Genomic DNA, 22,314 nt, shown 5'->3' with positions numbered 1-22,314 from the left:
AGGTAAAGCGATGGAAGAGAGAAGAAAATACAAATAATTTCCTCCCAGTGCACTGTGAAATCAGGAGCCTAGAATTCTCTGTTTATGATTGTCCCTCACGACTTTCCAAGCTCTTAGCTACTTATTCCGATTAAATCTATACAGCTAGAAAAAGCGATGGGTAACAAAACACACCTTTAAACAAACCTTTTTTCTACTTTCTTCAATGATATTCATTTGGCTTTTTGAGTTCTGGGATACATTTTTCATTTCTATTTTTTTCATTATTCACTGCAGGCAGAGTACAACACATAAGAACAAGAATGCACGCTCGTCACGAATTCCGGCCTGAATTGTTATTTGTGAGGTCCCTTCATTACTTTCATCATATCATCACTCATCCTCATTTTCGCGATAACCAAATGTGGCAGAAAAGCGAAGTAAAATAAACTAAACCAACAACAAGAATTAGAACGCGCGTTCACTTGCCCAAATAAGTACATCCGTATTTATGATTGTTTAGCTTATCCATTTTTTTATTGGAGGCCAAGAGATTAGTATATTTAAATAAAACACTACTAAAACGAGAACAAGAGAGAGCGTGAGCAAATATTTGTTAATTAATCATTATATATTCCATATTTTAAAAAAAAGCATAGCCTAACATTTTTGTCTGCACATAAGACGTTCCAAATGCATAAATAATAAAAGTACATCCCATATTATACATACATATTGTACAACGTGTAAAAAGTAGTGTAAATACAGAGAACAGAAGTACTGCAGAAAAATTTCCCCTTAGTTCTTTAGAGGATTTACAAAGGAAGCGAAGGGAATCCGATCCCCTATCTGTCCTATAGGAGATAGACTGGGGGACCTGAAACCACGGGCTTTCAACCATTGGATCGGGGGCAACGGAGCAAGGGAGGTAGAGGCAGAAATCTTCCCTTTCCCTTCGAAAACCCGTTTCTACCTGGAACTGTGAGGCGGAGAAAGAGCGAGCTAGGCCGCTGAACGCACCGAGGGACGAGAAGCACGTGAAAAAAAGTGTTGCATATAAACTGTGGCTTCAACAAAACAATAAATATTTTGATTTGAAAATAATTAGAGATTTGAGATTGATTGATCTATCTCTGCTAGACTAGCTACTCCTCAGTGCACGTCACTGTTGGTTTCTCCAAACTTCGAACTTACTCCCACGATTATTTCCAGTAATCTAAAGTACTTCCTATTATTCCTATAAAACTTGGAAAAATCATTAAACATTTGGAATTGGTATGACAATTTTTGACTTTTTTGTTAAGTTAGGAGTGCTAAGTTGGATGGTGTTCTTTTGAACCTGTTCTTTCACTATTTGAGTGTGCATACAAACTGTTTTTATTAATAAAAGGCAGTGAAAGTACTCTGAGATGACCGTTTTTTTTTACTTACGCAGGCCATACTTTGAGATCAAATATCTCTGTTACCTGTTCCACAAGCTGGAACCAATTTTATATTGCGTAAAACATCAAAATATTGATTAATAAAAGAATCGATGTAATTGTCAAGGGGGTACCGTATATTGGGTCAAACTGTTTCTTTTTTTTTTCTTTCTTTTTTTTTTTCTTTCTTTTTTTTTTTACCAAAGCTTGCAGCTCTCTCAAAACATGCTGCTTCAATCTAAAAAAAACATGTTCTTGTGACAACCTTTACCAGTCTCTTGCAATTATCAGTCCCATATGAAGATTAATGCAAATCATTGTGACTAAAATGAAGTTATATATTTGTGATATGTAATATTAAGCTCTACTCTTCAACTGTACCTACCTACTAAATTATCTGCTGGTTGCTTTCTTTGGGAGCTATTTTGGTCTGTTGTCTTCGAGGGCGTATGCTTTTGATGAGGTGGTTGTGGATGCTGAACAACGAACATCACTTGCCAAACTTAATAATGCCTTGTTGCCATCATGTTCCTTTAACTGCTATTTTTCCTTGCACTCATGAGCGGCCACCTCATAACAGGACTCTTTTTAGCAACTCTTGCATGCTTACAACTACGTAAGGGAGGAAACTATGCACTTACAATAGCCCAGATTTGAGTTTTTTGGTACTACAAGTGCCATAGTAGCAGGGTGGATATAAATCATGATTTTTATTTAAAAAATCATTTTTGATATTTTTTTTATTTTAATTTTTTATTTTAGAAAAAAACATGCTTAAAATTGCTTGTATGGTTTTTGACACCATACATATAGATATATGTTTTTTCATTGAAATGCTCTTTCTGGTAAACATCCCTGTAAATATATTTGAACAGTTTGATTAACTGATAAAAAATTATATATAATTATAATTTTTTCTGTTTCTGATGCTGTAACATATTTACTTACAGTTTAATGATAATGACGCTATTTATGGTTTAACATGATTAGGTACTTTAGTATTATACGGACTACGTTAGGGTAGGTGGTAAATATTTACTATTGCAAAAACACCTCTCACTCGTTACTTTAGTCATTTTTAACATTCCTACTTACCTATTCTGCATTGCAGAACATTCTTTAAGGTGTAATTATGTTTTTTTGACTAAAATAAATTCAATTTTTCAAATTACGAGTAATTTTCGTTTTTCCTTTTTTTTCCCTTAGGTAACACACAATATCATCGTGCTTCATACTTGTGTTTTGTCAATTTGCAGTGTTTCCAACATTGTTAACCAAAAACCCAGTAACCATTGACGATAGCCTCGAAAACCATTCCCGATAGCCCCACGTACCATTCACGTAGTGTTAGGTTAGCTTAGGTTAGGCAAACATATTTAAAACAAAAATCCTTGAACCATTCACATGTAACCTCGAAAACCATACCCAATAGCCCCACAAACCATCCACGTAGTGTTATGTTAGGTAAGCTTAGGTTAGGCAAACATAGTTAAAAGAAATGTCGAAATGTATGGTTTCTGAACCGGCAAAACCATGGTGTGGTTGGAAACAGTGACAGGGGGTTACGTCCTCAAACGCACAGAACATCCGGTTCACGTAGGGGAAGCAAATTAAAGCAACGGCAATTGTGCATTGGAGAGATATTTTTTAACAAAAAAAAAAAAAAAATTACCGCACAAATAAATTCCAAGATGAAAGAAAATACCTTAACGAACTTTCACAATGCTACAGAAACTGATTTGCGTAAGTAGTTTCTTCTGTAAAATTGAAGAAATCTGTTTTTGCTATAGTAAATTTTTACCGGTTAGGTTAAATAACAGTGTTCCTATTATGTCCATAAGTGTTTCTTTTGCTTTCCCAGAAAACAGACGGCCTGAAAGTGTTTGCTATTTTTGCCTGTAAAATTTTATTGAATTGAAAATCTAGAGAAATACAGTTTACATATGCATATTACATTTCATTTGTTATGAGCTTCACCCCATCAGTACGCATATTTGGTTTCCTTTTTTTAAAAAAAAAAAAATATTTTTAGCCTAATAAACACCATTAAGGGATTTCAAGATTCCTGTTTTTTCCCAAAATTGATTTTGATATCTACAGGATCCTTATGTACATTATTCTAGAAATTATTTCTTAAAGTGATTTAAATCAGTGATTTTTTTAGTAAATTAATGTAAATCACAGCTGAACACAATTGAACCCATCTCTGATGTGCTGATTTCCAGCTGCCAGTTCATATGGTACCTTGTATAACATACAATTGCATTATCAGTTTACGATAAGAGATTATATCAGCTCAATTTCCGATTATTTAAATCTGAACAAATTATGGCACATAACCATTTATTATTTTTATTTTTTTTTACATTGTTTGATTTCTATTTTTCTATGTTAACACACGTTGGAGGCTTAGTGATTTCTTACTGTGTGTTTTCTGAAGAACAGTTTGTACCTTTTCTATACTCCTGTTGTCTTGGATATGAACTGCTGCTGCCATCTGTTTCACGTGCATGTGGTGTGAAGGAGCATTATATCATTAAATACTTCGTTAGGTTTAGTGAGTCAGTTTTAGGGGTCCTAGCATTAAAATAACATCCCCAAATACTTCCAACATGTCCTGCACCATGGCCGTGAGGTCTAAGGCATCATGCTTTGGGCTGCGGCTGCGGAACGCATGCAAATTCGAGTCTCCTGAGGGAAGTGTAACATCTTTTCTCTTGAGATTTCGGCCTGTGTATGGGACTGGTGGCCACTCGCCGTCGTGATGAAATTTGGGAAGTTACGAATGAGTTGCGTAACCCGGTCATGAAAACCTACGACGATGATGTGCTGACCGCACGTCACCTTGTAACTGGTTGGATAATCTTCCATCAAATCACATACAACCCTCTTTAAACCTCACATGATAATCTGCCAAACCTCAGTGTCTAAGATGACTGTAAACCAAGAAAAGCTGCAAAGTGCAGATGCTCATTTCAGCTGTTTTTCAAATCATAAATCCTCTGGGGTGGGGGAGCTTTTAACTGTGCTGATTATTTTATAAAAGCTCCGAACTTACTTCCACAATCTAAAGCACTCCTTTAAAATTTCAAAAAAGTCATTAAAGATTCAGAATAATAACCGTTAGATCTTGCAATTAGTCCATTCTCTATATGGTTTTGAAAATTATTCTGCAATTCGAACTGATGAGTAGACCAGGTTAACTTTGCAAACGGTATTGTGCTGTTTACATTACCTGTATCAGATTTACTTTGTTACATTGACCTTTGGTCATAAAATACCGCAATTTATTTTGAAAGCCATGCAGTATTTGCAATACTTAAATTTTGCAACTTTAAAATGATCATCATATCATAACTGCATTACAGGTGGGTCATTCCACAGAATGTCATCACAAGGTGGTTGCTTGACAATTTTTTATTTTCTTCATATTTGGTATGTTGAACCCCTTAGAAAAGAGAAGTCAAAAACAGTTTTTAATTATTTTTTTTTATCTGTTGTGGTTTTTAAGTTACAGGGTGTCGAAAATCGCAAAATTGCTCAATTTCTCAAAGAATCAGCTTTTGCAAAATATTTAATATCTTCATAACGAATGAAGAGATTTTAAAAATTTCAAGTACAACCTTAGTGACAATGAAGTTCGACCAGTCACAAATATAGGAGTGCGTTGTGAAAGAAGGAGAACACATGCATATGCTGAACATATTTTATTCAGCAGGCTACATGGAACAAAGGAAAACATAAATTTCCACTGCAACGCAGCAATGTATGGTGTCCACACAAAATAAAACATTTTCGTCCATCTACACGTGACATTGAAGTTCAACCACTGTTAGAGGGGATCCTGTTTACCATGGTGTGACGCCGCCCCGTCGGCGAATAACTGTGGCAATGCGTCGGGGCATGCTGCGGACGAGTCGTTCAAGGTATTCCACACCGATGCGGTGCCATTCCTCCTGCAGGCAGGCAATAAGAGCAGCCACTGTCGTGGGTCCCCTCTGTTGCACACGTCGCTTAAGAACACGCCACACATTCTCAATGGGCGAGAGGTCGGGACTCGATGGTGGCCATGGCAGAGTTCGCACGTGATGGCGAGTCAACCATTCTCTTGTCAGCCACGCTGTATGAGGCCTGGCATTGTCGTGTTGAAAGATGAGACGCCTCCTGTGGAACAGGTGCCTTCGCACTTTGGGAAGATGCCGCTCCAGTGTGCGTGTATAGGCGTGTGCATTCACAATGCCCTCACAGACGTGTGGTGGGCCAACCCCAGATGCCGTCATGCATCCCCATACGATCACTGACGCAGGTTTCTGTACCCGACGTGCATAACATTTTGCTTCATTCTGTTCCTCCTTCCGACAAATGACTGTTTTCCGTATTTTCCCGTACACAACATTGAAAATGGATTTGTCCGTCCACAAAACCCTGTTCCACTGCCGAAATATCCATCCCCGGTACATTTGTGCCCACCGTAGTCGATTGCCTTTGTTCAACATGGAAAGGAAGGGTTTACGTTTCGCCTTGTACACTCGGTGACCGCATCGCTGTAGGTAACGGCGAATGGTTCTGGTTGACACTTCGATGTGAAAGCGTTCTCGAGTCCACAGTCGTAATTCGGCCACAGAAACATGATTGTTGGTCTGGATATAGCGCCTAAATATCCGTAGGTCACGCACACTCAGCAGGCGTTTTCTACCGGTGGCCTTACCTGGCTCTGTAGTACCCGTATTTTGGTGGTGTTTGATGATGCAGTGGACGGTTGAATTGGGTAAGTTCAGTTGGCGCCCTATTTCCCGTTCACTGAGTCCATCCCGTTGCAAATCCACCACTCTTCTCCTCACGGTGTTGTCAATAGATTTGCCCCTGGCCATGGTGATGCACTGCGGTTCCTCGGTGCACAGCACGCGCTTATATACGGCGGACTCCCTTATCGTGTCCGTGACGTCATGTTTCCGTCGAATGCGCCACTATCTGGAATTTTCCGTATGGGTCTGGTGCCTGGTCGAAGTTCAATGTCACGCGTATAGTTCCTCGTTTTCGTTCTTTACGTGACCTTGGGTGCAACATGCTGAGATCACGATTCTTGCCTGCTCACATCCCTCCTCTTACACACATGCGTCAGTTCTGCGGGTCACCCATTCCACCGCCTATCCCTCTGTGCATTTAATCACGTATTCCTTTCTGGTCGAACTTCATTGTCACCAAGGTTGTATATTGGAATCTGCATATCTTGCAGTACTAAAAAGTCACATGGTTAAGTTTTGTAATAAAAAGCAAGCTATGATCAGTGTATCTGAAATATCAGAACACATTGTGTAAAATCGGAGAGGTTTTTTTTTTTTTATTATGCAAAGGGGCAGATAACATGTTAATTTTATTTTTATGTTGTAGTAGTACGTTAGTTAATTTACCCTAAAAAAATCAAGTTGTTAACTGGTCCCCTTTCTGAGATACAAGAGTTTAAATATCGGAAAATTAGCAAAAAACAGCTTTTTGACCCCCCTGTAACTCAAAAGGGGGAGCAGGTAGGATTACCAAATTTTGAAGATGCTTCATATGTGTGAGCATGTTCAAAATCTCAAAATTTGGTGTTGTTATTCAAACTACTTATGGAGATACTTAAATTCAAGACCATGAAATAATTAATAGCCCCCTACTTTGTTAATGAGGAAATATACATTGTTTTTACCATTAGTTATGGCTTATCACAATTTTGTACTTTTGCACAACTAAGCATACCTACTCATCAATAAAAAAACACTATTATACATTTTTCTTTTTAGTTTAACAAAATAGTTATTTTATTAAATTGAAGTAAGTCCAAGTCCAAGTTCTAGAGTATGAGTGCTTATTGAACTGGCTGATTAAAAAAACACCTAAAATATTAATGTTATTTGTATTATATGTTTTCTTTGTGTCATAACAGAATAACAAATAAAATTATTTGTATATTAACAAATTTTTGTGAGTTTTATTTCTCTAGCGATGTAAGGAATTGACGTTGAAATGTCATAAAGGAAAATGCCTGTATCTCCATAAGTAGTTTGAATAACAACACCAAATTTTGAGATTTTGAACATGCTCACACATATGAAGCATCTTCAAAATTTGGTAATCCTACCTGCTCCCCCTTTTGAGTTACAGGGGGGTCAAAAAGCTGTTTTTTGCTAATTTTCCGATATTTAAACTCTTGTATCTCAGAAAGGGGACCAGTTAACAACTTGATTATTTTTAGGGTAAATTAACTAACATACTACTACAACATAAAAATAAAATTAACATGTTATATGTCCCCTTTGCATAATAAAAAAAAAACCAAAACTCTCCGATTTTACACAATGTGTTCTGATATTTCAGATACACTGATCATAGCTTGCTTTTTATTACAAAACTTAACCATATAACTTTTTAGTACTGCAAGATATGCAGATTCCAATAAACTTGGAATTTTTAAAATATCTTCATTCGTTATGAAGATATTAAATATTTTGCAAAAGCTGATTTTTCGTGAAATTACGCAATTTTGCGATTTTCGACACCCTGTAACTTAAAAACCATAACATATAAAAAAAATTTAAAACCTGTTTTTGACTTCCCTTTTCCAAAGGGTTCAACATACCAAATATGAAGAAAATAAAAAATGGTCGAGCAACCATTTTTATTTTTTTGTGATGAAATTCTGTGGAAAGACTCAGGTTTATTTCCTGCAGTATTATACCTAACATGGTATACATTAACAGCATTACATGTACACTAAGTTTGCTATAGACACTGAAGAAAGAATACCACATGCATGTTGCTCATGCCATTTAATTATGAAAAAGCCTCGCCAATGGTACAGTGGTAGCATTGTCGCCCTGTAATCAAGGGGTCCCAGGTTCAATTCCCAGGGGAGGCACATAGTGGTTCGGATCCCAATTTTAACTGTAGGTCCAGCCCCAATTAGCATTACTGTGCATAGAGGACTTAAAACAGCAGTAAACAGGACCACCTTTGAACTGTAAGCCCATCTGTATATGCTCTGGTATGGAATCTACGTGCGACATTCTTCCACTGTTACCTGCTGCCAAAGTGTGTGTACAGCAAACCATAATACATCAACATTCGTTGGCTCGATTTTGGACAACCTGTAGCACATTGTATGTCACAGCTTCTCAATCGTGCTGAAGTGTGGACTTAAGGTCAAGTCAACACGTCAACATCATTGTTGTCACTTAACATCGTGAGTAGAGTTGGAAAAGGTCGGGAAAAAATCTGGCTTTTTTTGAAGAAAAAAAAGTTTTTTTCCATGGCTTTTTTGATTGTGCTTTTTTTCCAAATAGTTCAAATCAATGAAAATATGTTACTTGGCTGAATTTTTCTTATTCATAGTTATCATTTATATATCTACTGGAAAAAGACATGTCTAAATTGAAAATTCAACTTTCGACATGGAATTCATAACTAGATACAAGCAGTAATTGCAAAAATACCTGCTTTTTTGAATGGATGATTTTTCCCCAACTTCATAATTCAATAGGCTTATTAAATATATCTACGTAGTATGTAAACACTCACACAACTACTTTTTTGTTAAAACACTAAAATAACACATAAACAGCATGATGTAAAACACTTAGCAGTTCGTCCGAGCTTTCCTCCAGTGGAACTAGAACCGCGTCCACTCCATCTTCCCTCGACCAGCCCTGAAGATGACTCCGTGAAGTGTTGAAAGCTCAAAAGAACTCCTAAGTGTTTTACATCGTGCTGTTTGTGTGTTATTTTAGTGTTTTAACAAATATGTTGCCAGCACGTTACATAAGAAGTTTTCTACTGTCATAAAGTACTTTTGTACATGTTTTGTAAATAGAATCTAATAGTATGATATAATTTTCATTGTTTTAATTTGACATGTGACCATGCACATGAAGCAAAAAAAGAAGAAAGAAAGAAAAACTGCCGCAGTGCACGGTTGCCTAAAAATGACAGAAACTGATTGAACTTGGAAACTCTTGAATACAAGGTGACATCATTATTTTATGCAACAAGGGAGGTTCATTCTTTGATAGTTGTACGTCTGGCCATTTTCCAACAGTACTCTGAATTGTAAACTACTTTGGGATCTAATTTACCCTTGTAGTAGCATACTGATCTTAGGTATTGAATGGGGACTATATACCCATGCAGTTCTGCATACATACTATGAATGGTGAAGTTTTAAATTGTCTTGAAACATATAATAGTTTAATGTTAACATTTGCTTATTTTTTTGTGACATCAATGGCACAAGTTTGTGAAAGTGAAAATGTATTTTAAGTTTATTTTATGCTCAGATGGTCTAAACAGAATTGGGCCTACAGTCTTAAAATTGAATCCAAATCTTTATGCAATATGTCTCCTCTGAGGATCAAGTCTGGTACTCGTCCATTACAAGATAACATTGGGTAGACACATACATAAACTCACGTATGGGAAAAACAAGTTAGTAGCTACAGGGTATCCAAAAAGTCATGCAACCAAGATTTTGACTGTAACATACCTTTTGTACAAAAAGCGATAGACATAAATCTTACATTGGGTATTAATTTTGTCCATGCGGATATTTTTAAACATTAATCTATAAAATTGTGCTGCAGCAAGGGCTATTTGCTTGAGTGTATACTAGTTCACAAAACAAGTGGTATATGCTCAAAGACCAGCAGTTTACATATAACTTTAATTTGTCTGTGGTAGTGGGGCCTCAAATATGGATCGTGAAGTGAAAAACGTAGTGAACAATTGTCTCCATGTTTCGCTCGCTCTCGGCCCCTGATTTTCGCTTATAAAAATCAAACTATTGGTCATAATGTAATGAAATTTGCTACGGACATACCTTGGTGTATGAGAAGCATGGTGACATCACAGCGAGTGTTGGAAGTGGTCGCCATGAGCATCAGTGTATGTCTGCACATGTTGTTTCCAGTTTCTTCACCAAATATTGAATGGAAGACTTTGTAGGCAGTTTACGGACACCAAACTGCAATAAATTGTTGGTAGCATACCATTATGGACTCATTTTTCCAGTACATGCGAATGATAAACACATGCTGTTCCACTGAGTATGGACTCATAGCTGTACTGCTGCTTTGTTACTCTACTGTAATTACAAACCACTATCAGGTGCGTCACAACAGCAGGGCCAAGAACTCAGACTCAAAGCTCACGTCAAACGATTGGAATTTAAAGGCAGAATCAACTAGAGAGATTGTGGCACAATCTCCAATGATGTCACCATGCTTCTCACAACACCAAAGTATATCCGTAACAAATGTCATTACATTATGACGAATAGTTTGATTTTTATAAGGGAAAATCATGGGCAGAGAGCAAGTGAAACACCCTGGAGTTTAGTCTTATCATGTCAATAAAAAAAAAAGTAAAGTGCTCCCCTGTGCTTTGCACCATGCCATGAAGGCATATAGGGGGTGTGGAGTTAGGGCCCCACACTTTCTTGATCATGGTCGAAGGTGGGGATAATGTGATCAGCACCATGCACATAGCTGCCTTTACCCCCCAGAGTTTCCTGCAGGTTCCCATTTTATTCGACGCTGAACAGGTGGAAAATAATCCTGGTCCTCCACCGCCAGGGATCGAACCTGAGTCTCTCACATGCTAGTCAGATGCCCTAACAACTATGGTACGCGTACCCCCAGGGGTACATGAACACCTTGAAAGGGGTATGCAATCAGCTTGGAAGAGAAATGTCGAGAATACCCACACGACAACATTTTTGCTGCAGGTGTGTAGAGAAGACTTCATAGCTTTAACACTCAACAGGATAATAAGGCTGGCAGGGTGGCGACAGACCTGGAAAACCGGGAAAAGTCAGGGAATTTGAGGTGTCAAAAAAGTCAGGGAAATGTCAGGGAATTTCGTCTTCATTGACTTTTTTTATTATTTATTTATTTAAAGATATCATTATTGACCTCTGCAGGGGAACAGAAAATCTCGTTCGTAAATTTCGGCCCCAACTTTTAGGCCCCTTTTATGCGCAACACAACCACGGCGCCAGAAACCAGTGATGGCAGGAAGAGAGAGAGAGAGAGAGAAATTTCTCTCGCCCGGGCTTCTCGGCGGGAATTTTAAATTCGAACACTCTTTGGAGGAAAATTGTTATAACTTGCGCACTATGGGAGCAATCTACTTCGGATAACTTTTGTTTGGCACCTAAAACATCAGAGCATGCAACCGTGTACAATTCAGAACGCCGGACCGAGGAAGAGGTGCTTGGGGGGCGCGACCTCCGAATTTCAATGAAAAAAGTATAAAAATCTGGAGTTTGCCCCCTCGTCTCCCGCTATTTTGGGAAGAAGGCTGAAACCTTAGTATTCTCTTCAAAGAATGGACTTCTCCAAAGAGAATGAAACGTGTTTCATGTTCTTGGGTGCCATACAAGTTGAATAATAAGCCAAAATGTGAAACTCAGTTTTTTACGAAAAATAGGTAATTTGCATATTGCTCAGAAAATTGTTATAACTCTGGCACTATGGGAGCAATCTACTTCGGATAAGTTTTGTTTTTCAGATAAAACATCAGAGCATGCAACCGTGTACAATTCAGAACGCCGAACCGAGGAAGGGGTTGGGGGGCGCAACCCCTGAATTTCAATGAAAAAACCATAAATATCTGGAGTTTGCCACTTTTCTCCCGCTATTTGGGAAGAATGCGCGAACTTTAGTATTATTTTCAAAGAATGGACATTTCTTAAGAGAACTTAACATGTTTCATGTTCTGGGGTGCCATACAAGTTGAATAAATAAGCCAAAATGTGATTATTTTTTTTACGAAAAATAGGTAATTTGCATTTTTGGAGGAAAATTGTTATAACTCTGGCTGTATGGAAGGAATCTTCTTTGGATAAGTTTTGTTTTGTAGCTAGAACATCAGAGCATGCAACCATGTACAATTCAGAACGTCGGACCGAGGAAGAGGGGCTTGGGGGCGCGACCTCCGAATTTCAATGTAAAAACATAAAAATCTGGAGTTTGCCCCCTCGTCTCCCGCTATTTTGGGAAGACGACGCAAACCTTAGTATTCTCTTCAAAGAATGGACGTTTCCAAAGAGATTGAAACATGTTTCATGTTCCTGGGTGCTATACAAGTTGAATAATGAGCCAAAATGTGAAACTCTGTCGGAAATGTGGCATGGATATGTTGCGGAGAGGGGGAAGGTTGGTCATCAATATGAAAATCCCAGGCTTGCTCCAGACCTGTGTCAGAGTTTCCACTCAAACATAAGAGTATGAAGGTCCAAAAAGCACATTCATTTCGTAATCAGCACCATGATACCATATGGTATCATCGGGCCAGTACGACCTTACTCTGATGATACCATATGGTATCATCGGGGGAGTAAAGGTTAAGCCTCTAAATATTACGTGGAAAATGCATTGAATTATCATTTTTTCTTGTCCGTATGGGAGTAGTAAGGGGGCTTGTCAACAGATGGAGGGAATAAGAGCAGGTGGCGCCATCTGACAAATAGGTTCCATTGATACATACGAGTTTTGTCGAATATCGCCACCCGACAAAGTATCTCACAACAACATGCGACAGAAATTGCATGGACTGCAACGTCCAACAAAAATCGAATGCATAAACAAGAAGAGCTTTAGACTGCAAATATGCTGCTGGAATTTTATTACTCTTCTGGCTCACTTCACCTTATTTAATGTAGCAGTGCTTACGAAGGTTTTCTTTCATCATCCTGATGTATTACTGGTTTCGCACAAGCTGACATACGTGTACAATGACATTGCATTATTCTTAGATATCAAGAAGAATCCAACCAAATGGGATATATATTAAATACTATCATGAAAAAGTAAAACATAAATCTGCATTGATGAACGTTATAAAAATTGGCAAGTGCATGCTCCCAACCTCAAATTTACTGCAACACTAGTATTGCAATGAAATTAACACCCCTCTCTATCCTGTCTGTTTAAACTCATGAGAGATGGTCATTAATCTCTCATTGAGTAAGGTTAATGTCCAATATATGAAATAAAATACTAATAATAAATATGTAAATATTTTAATATATTTACTCGAATCATTCAATCATAAAAGCAAATCACTTTCTTCAAGAATTGACTTTTCTCTTCCAGCCCTGCCAAATTTTCACTTTCCATCTACTGTTTCCATCTACTGATTTTTACAAGGGGTGACCAGAAAGTAATTTCCAAGTAGTAGGGACATTGATTTTTTGCAAACGCGAAAACCGTGAAAAATGGTAATTGCTGCGAAGTTATGTTTAGGAATGTGCAGTGATGTCTGGACACATTTTTCGCCCATTCGAAATATCGAAATAATGCGCATTTGGCATAAAATGCGAATTGTTGGCGTTTTTAGCTATTTTTTTTAAAGAAATGTCCTAAAACAACGAAAAATTCCATGAAATCCAACATTCTTGTCTTTTCTAGGCCATGTTTGTGTACATAGAACATGCAAGTTTTCCAACATGTTACTCAAGAGTAAACTATAGAGTTATACGTACATGGAATAATTCCGACAGCCACATTAAATAATGTATTTTCCACGATTTTTCAACTTCTATCAAAACCATTTGCATCACAGAGCAAAGTGGCAGGGTTCTAACAGGAGATCGAGTGCGTATCTACCGTCACGGGAGCCACATCTTCGTATTTGCCGCACAAGATGTGTTTTGAATTACCAAGCTAAGTGGGCACCAGCGGCATTTGTCGAGCGAGTAATAATGGAGCTCAGTCGTTAGGGTGTCTGACTACTATGCGAGAGACCCGGGGTCGATCCCCTGCGGGGGAGAACCGGGATGTTTTGCACCTATTCAAACTGCTCTGGCACCCACCCAGCATCATGTGAAGCTGGTAACTTGAGGAAACTTTTAGGGATAAAGGTAGCCAGGAGGGTGGTGCTGATCACATCACCCCTACCTTCAGCCGTGATCAAGAAAGTGTAAGGCCCTAAATCCACACCCCTACTATACATCTTCATGGAAAAGTGCAAGGGAGCACTTTACTTTTACTTCCTCAAAAATCTGTTCCAACATATCAAACAGTCACGAAAATACGTAGACCATGTGACCTACAATTTAAAATAATAGTTTAGAAGCACAAAGGAGTATTACGTTTCGGTATATTTGGTAGGGTAAATGTTCTAAAACAAAAACGCGAATTTTGTGAAACGTAACACTAGCAAATCAAAAAAAGATAATACCAATTTTTGGTGCCATAATATATCTGTATCTGTCACGTGAGATTGACTGATTTTTAATTTTTTTGGGTGCATCGCCACTTATGGTTATTATGCACCCTTCAGTATATACGGGGAAAATTCCATTATCTAAAATCCTTACCTTAAAATTAAAAAAGGGGTATGGAAAATAACTTTCCCAAAATAACTTTCAAGATATCGAACTCTCACGAAGAAGCGTAAGCCATGTGACTTACAATTTGAAACAGTAGTTTAAAAACACCATGAAGGTATAATTTCAGATATTTGCCAGAAAATGCGCTAAAATGAAAATGTGAATTTTGGGAAAAATTACACCATATAGTAAAAAATAAGAAATAAGAAAATACACCAATTTAAAAAAAATAACAAAATATCAAGGTCCCTACCGATTAGGCATAAATAAAACAAGATGATCAGTTGTAATTTATTGCATTAGTAACAGTGAGTCCTAACCTAATTTTCAGCATAATCACCACCGTTGTTCTGGCATTTGTCATAGCATGGCACTAAATTTTGTATGCCCATGGTATATTTGTCTGACAGCAAAGACTGGAACTATCTCTACCGCAATGTAGCTGTCAAATCCTTGCCCTGCCAGAAACCTCTTCAGTTAAGCAAAGAGATGAAAGTCGGTACATTCAAGGCCAGGGCTGTACAGGGAGTGGTCTAAGATCTCTCACCTGAAGTGACGCAAAGGGCACATGTGTACTCAGCTGTATGGGGTTGTGCACATTCGATTGGCCTTCCGTGAATTGTCTGCACCATCGTCTGACCATACTATCACTCACAACGTCCGGTCTGCACACCTCACACAATTGCTGGTGGCTTTGTGCGAAATTCTGAGCGTGCAATGTAGGCTACATCGCAGTCGGTGGGAGACTGTATGAGAGCTGCAATCTTTAACCTAGAACTGTCCTAAAACGGCTGGATTGCAACTGTACCAGATTACAGCTACAATCAACTTTTTCCTGCCTTCATGTGTGTGTGTGTGTCGCTCTCCGACCACTATTGCTGCGTATAGGCACCATTGGAGCTTTTTTCAGAATGCCCCTCGTATATGAACTCTCAGAAGCTTGTATTATTAGTGTGTTCCGGATTTAATGTGTGGTTAGCTAATTCAGGTACCTATGCAATGCAATTCTATAAATTCCTTGCGTTTAATTTGTAATACCTACGTACCCTTTTCGTCAGCATTAATGTTATAACTGTACTTCACTTGGATATACTGTACTGAAGCAGAAATCCCATTGATAATGTAAGGAAACTTTATTTTGCTCGATTCAATTGTTTCACTTATATGCAAGAGTTAAGTTGTTTGATTTACAGAGAAGAGAGAATTAGCTTTATGCATTGAAAAATGAGTCCGCACTCATGGTTCTTGCAAGCAGAGGGTTCCAAATCTCAGTGGAAATATGAACATATAATACAGAGAATGTATAAGGAGACTGATAAATTACAAATTGTATTTCTTAATCATTCACTCTTCACTCTTATCTCATTTAGTCGTAAGTTTAAAAATAATCAAGTATATTATTTTAAACTTACTAGATATGACAAAATTCCGTAATCCTTCCCTAGCTTGTGAATTGTAATAATTTTCCAAATTTACTTTTTTGCTGTTTGAATTCAAATCGTAGAGAATAGAGAAATTAAGTCAATTTCATAGAAGATAATATTGGTACTTAACAAAACCATACGTGGATCTGTGCGAGTTTATTAGTTCTATTTGCAAAAACATGGATTTAGTTTAGTTTGTAATTGTCAGGGAAAAATGTAAATTTTGTCCTGGAAAACCTGGAAATGTCAGGGAATTTCATTTCTGCTTGTTTGTAGCCACCCTGGGCTGGATTTGTCATTGACACTTATCATGCGTTCCATGTGTTTTGAAACAAAATACTCGTTCAAAATCTGTAAAAGGCCTAGATTAAATTTGGATCCAAATCTCTGCTTAAAGTTTCAAGTACACAACCAGACATCAAGAAACTGTATCAGGCTATGCAGACACATTCTTATCAATATATACTCAGGATTTACAATAAAAACTCCCAAATCTTGCTTGACATTTTGTTTTCAAACTTATTTTTGTTCTTTACTTTTTCAGTAACTCTGGAAAAAATGATATGAAAATTAATGTTTGTTATATATTTATTGGCATACATGTGTTTCACATTTTTATTCCTGTAACTAATCATAAAGGTTGTGAACATAGGAAGACTCAATAAAATGATGAACGTAGGATTCTAATGTTTATTTGCTTACAATCTTTCCACATGCAGCCCAAATGCCATTTTGCTCTATTGCGGATGTACACACCTCCAACATATCAAATGAAATTCTCCAGAACCCACTATTCGGAGAAAAGCTATGGTGGGGTACATTAGACGTTTAGTTATGACTAGAGGGTACAATGAGAAAAATGTTTGAGAACCACTGAAATACATGATTATGGGTTGAAACTACCGGGGCATATTTTTACATGTATATTTCTATGATTGTTGTCATATTGATGTGATATATGATTCTATACACTGAAACATAGCATCCTCGAATATGGGAGACTCGAACAAGTATCAGTGATCGAAAGTGGTCTCGTGCAGTACTCTAGTGCAAGAAAAAGTTTTTGTATGAAGTGAGAACAAACATGGGTACTACTTTACTATACCTGAGACACCTGGGAATCATTTCTTTCGCACTTTTTTACATTGCGAACGTACTATTCTGTATTCCGGAACACTTATTTAGGTGAAATAATTGAATTTGTTAAGAAAGTAATGTATATTTCTTACATTTACGAGTACTTACTGTTCTTGTTTCTTTCCACACAACATGGCGATAGCTTACCGTTGATCGTTCCTTGAGCCAGAAAAACCATTGACGTTAGCCCAAATATTCACGATAGCCCCACAAACCATCACGGGGACGAGGTATGCCTACTAGGTTAGGTTAGGCCTGTTAGGTTTGGTTCCATTAGCACTCCTTTCGTTCAATTTAGCATATACGGACAATATGAGAGCGTATTGTGCTCTCATGCAGGAAGCAAATGGCGGCAGCAGCAATAGCGCGTCGGAAATAGATTTTCGTACAAAACCACATGCATTCGCATTAAAATGAATCAAAATTACATTCCCGAACATCAACAACGCTACAGAAAATGATTTGCGTAAGTACTTTCTCCTGTAAATTTGAAGAAATCTGTCTCAGGTGTAGTAAAGTGTTACCCAAACATGGATAAGAGACAGCTGTAGAGTCGCCTGAAAAAGTTTTCAGTGTGTATCGATGGTCTGTCTCTGTGGTATTTACCGAATTGATACAGACGATTTATGGGGTTAATTATGGCTTATTCATAAAAAAGCTTCCCCCGCCCCCCACGAGGTGTACTGGAAACATTGGTCATGTCAGAGCAGTCAGTATCAGGTGTGCCCGGCATCTGGTTATGTTATTCAGTCAGTGTTCAGATGATAGAAAATATTTGAAATTTATCTTAAAAACAGTTTTTCATACAATATGCCATAATTAACCACATAAATTGTCTGTAATACGTAAAAATTTATAGTTCTTTTATCAATTTGGTAAATGTCCACACGAGACCATCAATATACATTGAAAACTTTTTGCAAGCAACTCCATAGCTGTATTTTATCCCAGTTTGTTTCCCCCTTCGTACAAAAACTTTTTTCCACCTTAGTAACTTTTTCCCCATACTGAACGTTCATGAACAGCACAATTTTCTAGTTTAATGTTTGAAAAATATCCACATACACCCAGTTGAAGATAGATGTGTCTATAATTATTTGAACAAAAGTTGCTTGACTTTTTGGACATCCTGTAGATGAAATGGCAAATATTTGTCTACATGTTGCTACACTATGTACAATTATTTAGCTAATTGCTAAATATGACATTAGGAACTTCTAAACTCTTAACTAACACTGAAAGTGAAATTAGTTAGCTGCAATTGGTAAAAAGCCTAAATTTCCTGGATTTTTTTAAAAAAGCTGTTTTTTTATCAAAAAAAGCCAGCTTTTTTGCAACTAGTTGTGAGCAACCAATTTCTTTCCCATGTTGATGGCACCATTGCTACCAGTCCAACAAGCCGAGTTACATTAATGATGTTACTATTGATACATTTTCAGTGTAGTAGGTTAAACTGTATAATTATTTCCACACTACCTTCACTGCTTGGAATTGAATAGGATGTCCCAAATTCCCTCATCTCAGCTGTTCATAAGAGACTAGGGATACAACAGATTTGACAAAGAGTTATGTGTAAACTTCAAACTTTTCTGCTGTAGAGCGACCACAAGGAAAATAATCTTTGGCCAGAAGCCTTCATACATCTTCCCCCTCCATCCATTCAGCTCAGACCATGGGGAAGACTATTTTACTTTGCCCCTCCCCTACATGATGCACACAACATGCAGTTGTTAGGCTTGTGGCCCCACTGTAGATGTATGGGATATGCCTTTTCATGTACTCAATGTGACAGAGGTGGCCAAATTGAGTACATTATCCTATTATCAATTACATAAGGTAACCTTTACGTGAAATCACATATATGGTATTGGCAAGTTCCAAAAATTGCATGGCATGCTTACAACATACACTATATAGTAAAAAGTCACTGCACCCTCAAGTAAACGTGATGGTGGTGTCATTGTCTGGGGCTGTTTTTTTTTATTTCCTCTTTAATATCATTTTCCTGGTTTGGGCTCGGGCCATTAGTGTTGGTCAGTGGCAACATGAAGAGTGGTGTTTATGAGGACATTTTACACAATAGCATGCTTGCTCACACTGTGGCAACAGTTCGGAATGGGCCCTTTTCTCTATAAGTACGATAATGCCCCAGGGTCGATTGCATCGTGGTTTGAGGACAATCAAGTGCATGTGCTTATCTGGCCTGCTCGAAGCCCTGACTAGATTCGCCATAGAACATCTTTGAGATGAACTGGAGCGCTGATTGCATGCCAGACCCACTCAACCGAAAACCTCCCATGGACTATTCATGAGGCTACAGGATGAATGGGGAAAAAAAATCCACTAGCAATATACCAGAACTTGGTGGAAAGCCTGCCCTGAAGAGTAAATTCTGTTATAAGATAATAAGGGGCATGGGTGTTCTTTCTTGATGTCTCTTCATCAATCTCATATCATCACTTATCCTCATTTTTGCGATCAGCCAAAAGTGGCAGAATAGCTAAGTAAAATAAACCAAACCAGTCAGGTACACTTCTGAGAAAAAATACCTTCACCAACATTAACATGTTACTCCCCCACCCCTCTTTACTGAATACTGGCAAGTTTGAAAATTGGAAAGCTGAAAAACAAATTTCATAGGATTGATGTACATTGTTACTATTGGAATAGAATATGGGCTTTGAAAGTTTAAGGTTAATGTTTAATTCAAGCATTGTAGTTCGTGTTTTCAAATTAATTATTGTGTTTGTCTTTCTTTTTATCATAGGACAAGTCGGTTGTTGGCATAGGAAGTGGTTCTACAATTGTTTATGCAGTCGAGAGATTAGGTGAGCTTATCATTTTTATAGGAAATGTAACTTGTTGAGAAGTATTAAAAGTGTCTTTGTAGTCATCTTTGGGTTTTTTTTTTTAACATTGTATGAGGGTGGATCAAATGAAAACTGAACAGGGGCCACAGAATGAAATTAACAAGGTTTATTTCAAACGTAATCTCCAAAGTTACACAAGCACTTGTCCCACTGTTTCACCAAACTGTGAATACCCTGCTCGTAGAACTCCTTTGGCTGAGATCGAAACCAGTTGCGAACATTGTCCAAGTGGAAACGCTGACCCTTCAATGCCTTTGTCAATGGACCGAAAATATGGAAGTTGCATGGCAATACATAATGGTTATACAGTGGGTGTTCCAACACTGTCCACCCAAATGTCGCCAACGTGGTCTTCGTAACAGCTGATGTATGTGGCCGCATGTTGTCATGCAGCAAAACGACTCTAGAGGACAACAGGCGGGCCGTTTGGCCTTGATTACTGCTCGCCAATGGTTGAGGGTACTGCAGTAACAAGCAGCGTTGATCGTTTGACCATGGTCCAGAAACTCAAGGAGAAGGGGTCCTTCATGATCGAAGAAACATGTCAGCATCACTTTGCCACTACTCTGCACCATCTTGGACTTCTTCAGTGGTGGAGAGCTCTGATGTCTCCGCTGTTGGCTTTGTCGTTTGCTTTTGGGTGGAAGTTGGTGGCATCAAGATTCATCACCTGTCACAACCCGTTCCAGGAAATTGTCCTCAGCACGATATCTCAGAAGGTGCTGCCATAGACAATCCCATACGGAGGCTCTTCTGATCATCTGCGAGATGGTGTGGCATCTACTGTGCACTCACTTTCCTGTACTGCAGTCTGTCTGTAAGGATGGTATGTATGAAACCAAAACTCACTCCCACATCCATGCTGATTTGTCTGTTTGCGCGGATTATCCATTTTGACTTATTCCACCAGAGCGTCTGTGATGATGACGTGAACTTGATCAGGTCGCTCATCATCCTTCACAGATTCCCATCCCTCCCGGAAAAGCTTGTGCCAGTCCTGCACATGGGTCAATGACGGAACATGTTCTCCTTAGACTGCCTTCATTTGCCACTGCACTTCACTAACTCCAACTCCTTCTGCCACTAAAAAACGAATAACACCACGTTTGTCTTCTTTGCTGGCAAACATTCCGCTGCCACAGGTGAAGCACTGACTGACTGCCTATCTGCTCACCTTCTTGGACGATACTGCTGCCCGACTGCAGCACGTACTCACGCACAACTATCTGGAGCAAGGCCATTATGCAGTAGGAGTTCCTTTCCTTACCTCCCGCTGTACCTCTACACAGGGTTGTCGCCACACACATATTTGGTCTAGGAATTAATTTGTGCGGTTGTTACGCACACATTGAAGCTGTAGTTCAAACACAAAATACATAAATACCTTAAGAAAAATATTGTCCATCGCGAGCCACCACTTTCGCCCATCTGTCAGGCAAGTTACGGATTCCGTGGCGAAAGAAGTCCTCATCCTTTGAAGGGATCCAGTCAGAGACCCATTTTTCGATATCTTCTGAAGAAGTGAACCGCTGTCCAATCAAATCGTTATTCATGCAATCGAACAAGTAGTAGTCCGAAGGAGCAACGTCTGGTGAATACGGCGGGTGGGGTAAAACTTCCCATCCGACATTTTCTAAATAGGTTTTGACCAGTTTTGCGACATGTGGGCGAGTGTTATCATGTTGAAAAATAAGGTTATCATGTCTGTTCTCCCATTCTGGTCGTTTCCTGGCCAGAGCTTGCTTCAAACACATTAATTGTCGTCGATAACGTTCTCCATTAAAAGTTTCACCCGTCACCCGGTTGCAGCAGCTCATAGTACACCACACCTTTCATATCCCACCATATCCACAGCATAACCTTTGCACAGTGAATATCTCGTTTCGGTTGTGATGGACCTGGCTTCACCCAGGCCTTTTTTCGTTTCGGGTTCTCGTAATGGATCCACTTCTCATCGCCAGTAACAATGCGATGCAAAAACCCCTTTCTTTTCTGTCTTTGAAGCAGCAATTCGCAAATGGTTTTTCGTCTTTCAACGTCTCTGTCTTTCAATTCATGTGGAACCCAATGTGACATCTTTTGAATCATTCCCATGGCTTTGAGGCGTTTGGAAACTG

At 38.4% G+C, this 22,314-nt stretch overlaps 1 protein-coding gene across 1 annotated transcript in view; it reads left to right on the top strand.

Annotated features, from left to right (window-relative positions):
• Positions 1-22,314, top strand: part of LOC146004241 (ribose-5-phosphate isomerase-like) — a 56,679-nt gene that overhangs the window by 6,746 nt on the left and 27,619 nt on the right. The window contains exon 2 of the mRNA XM_083142923.1: positions 20,095-20,155. Within this exon, the coding sequence (XP_082999049.1) occupies positions 20,095-20,155 (61 nt within the window). The remainder of the gene's footprint in view (positions 1-20,094; positions 20,156-22,314) is intronic.

The sequence above is a fragment of the Lepisma saccharinum genome, chromosome 21 (genome assembly GCF_977018435.1).
Source record: "Lepisma saccharinum chromosome 21, izLepSacc3.1, whole genome shotgun sequence".
In the NCBI taxonomy this organism is placed as follows: domain Eukaryota; kingdom Metazoa; phylum Arthropoda; class Insecta; order Zygentoma; family Lepismatidae; genus Lepisma; species Lepisma saccharinum.
This window is presented reverse-complemented; position numbering and strand designations above follow the sequence as displayed.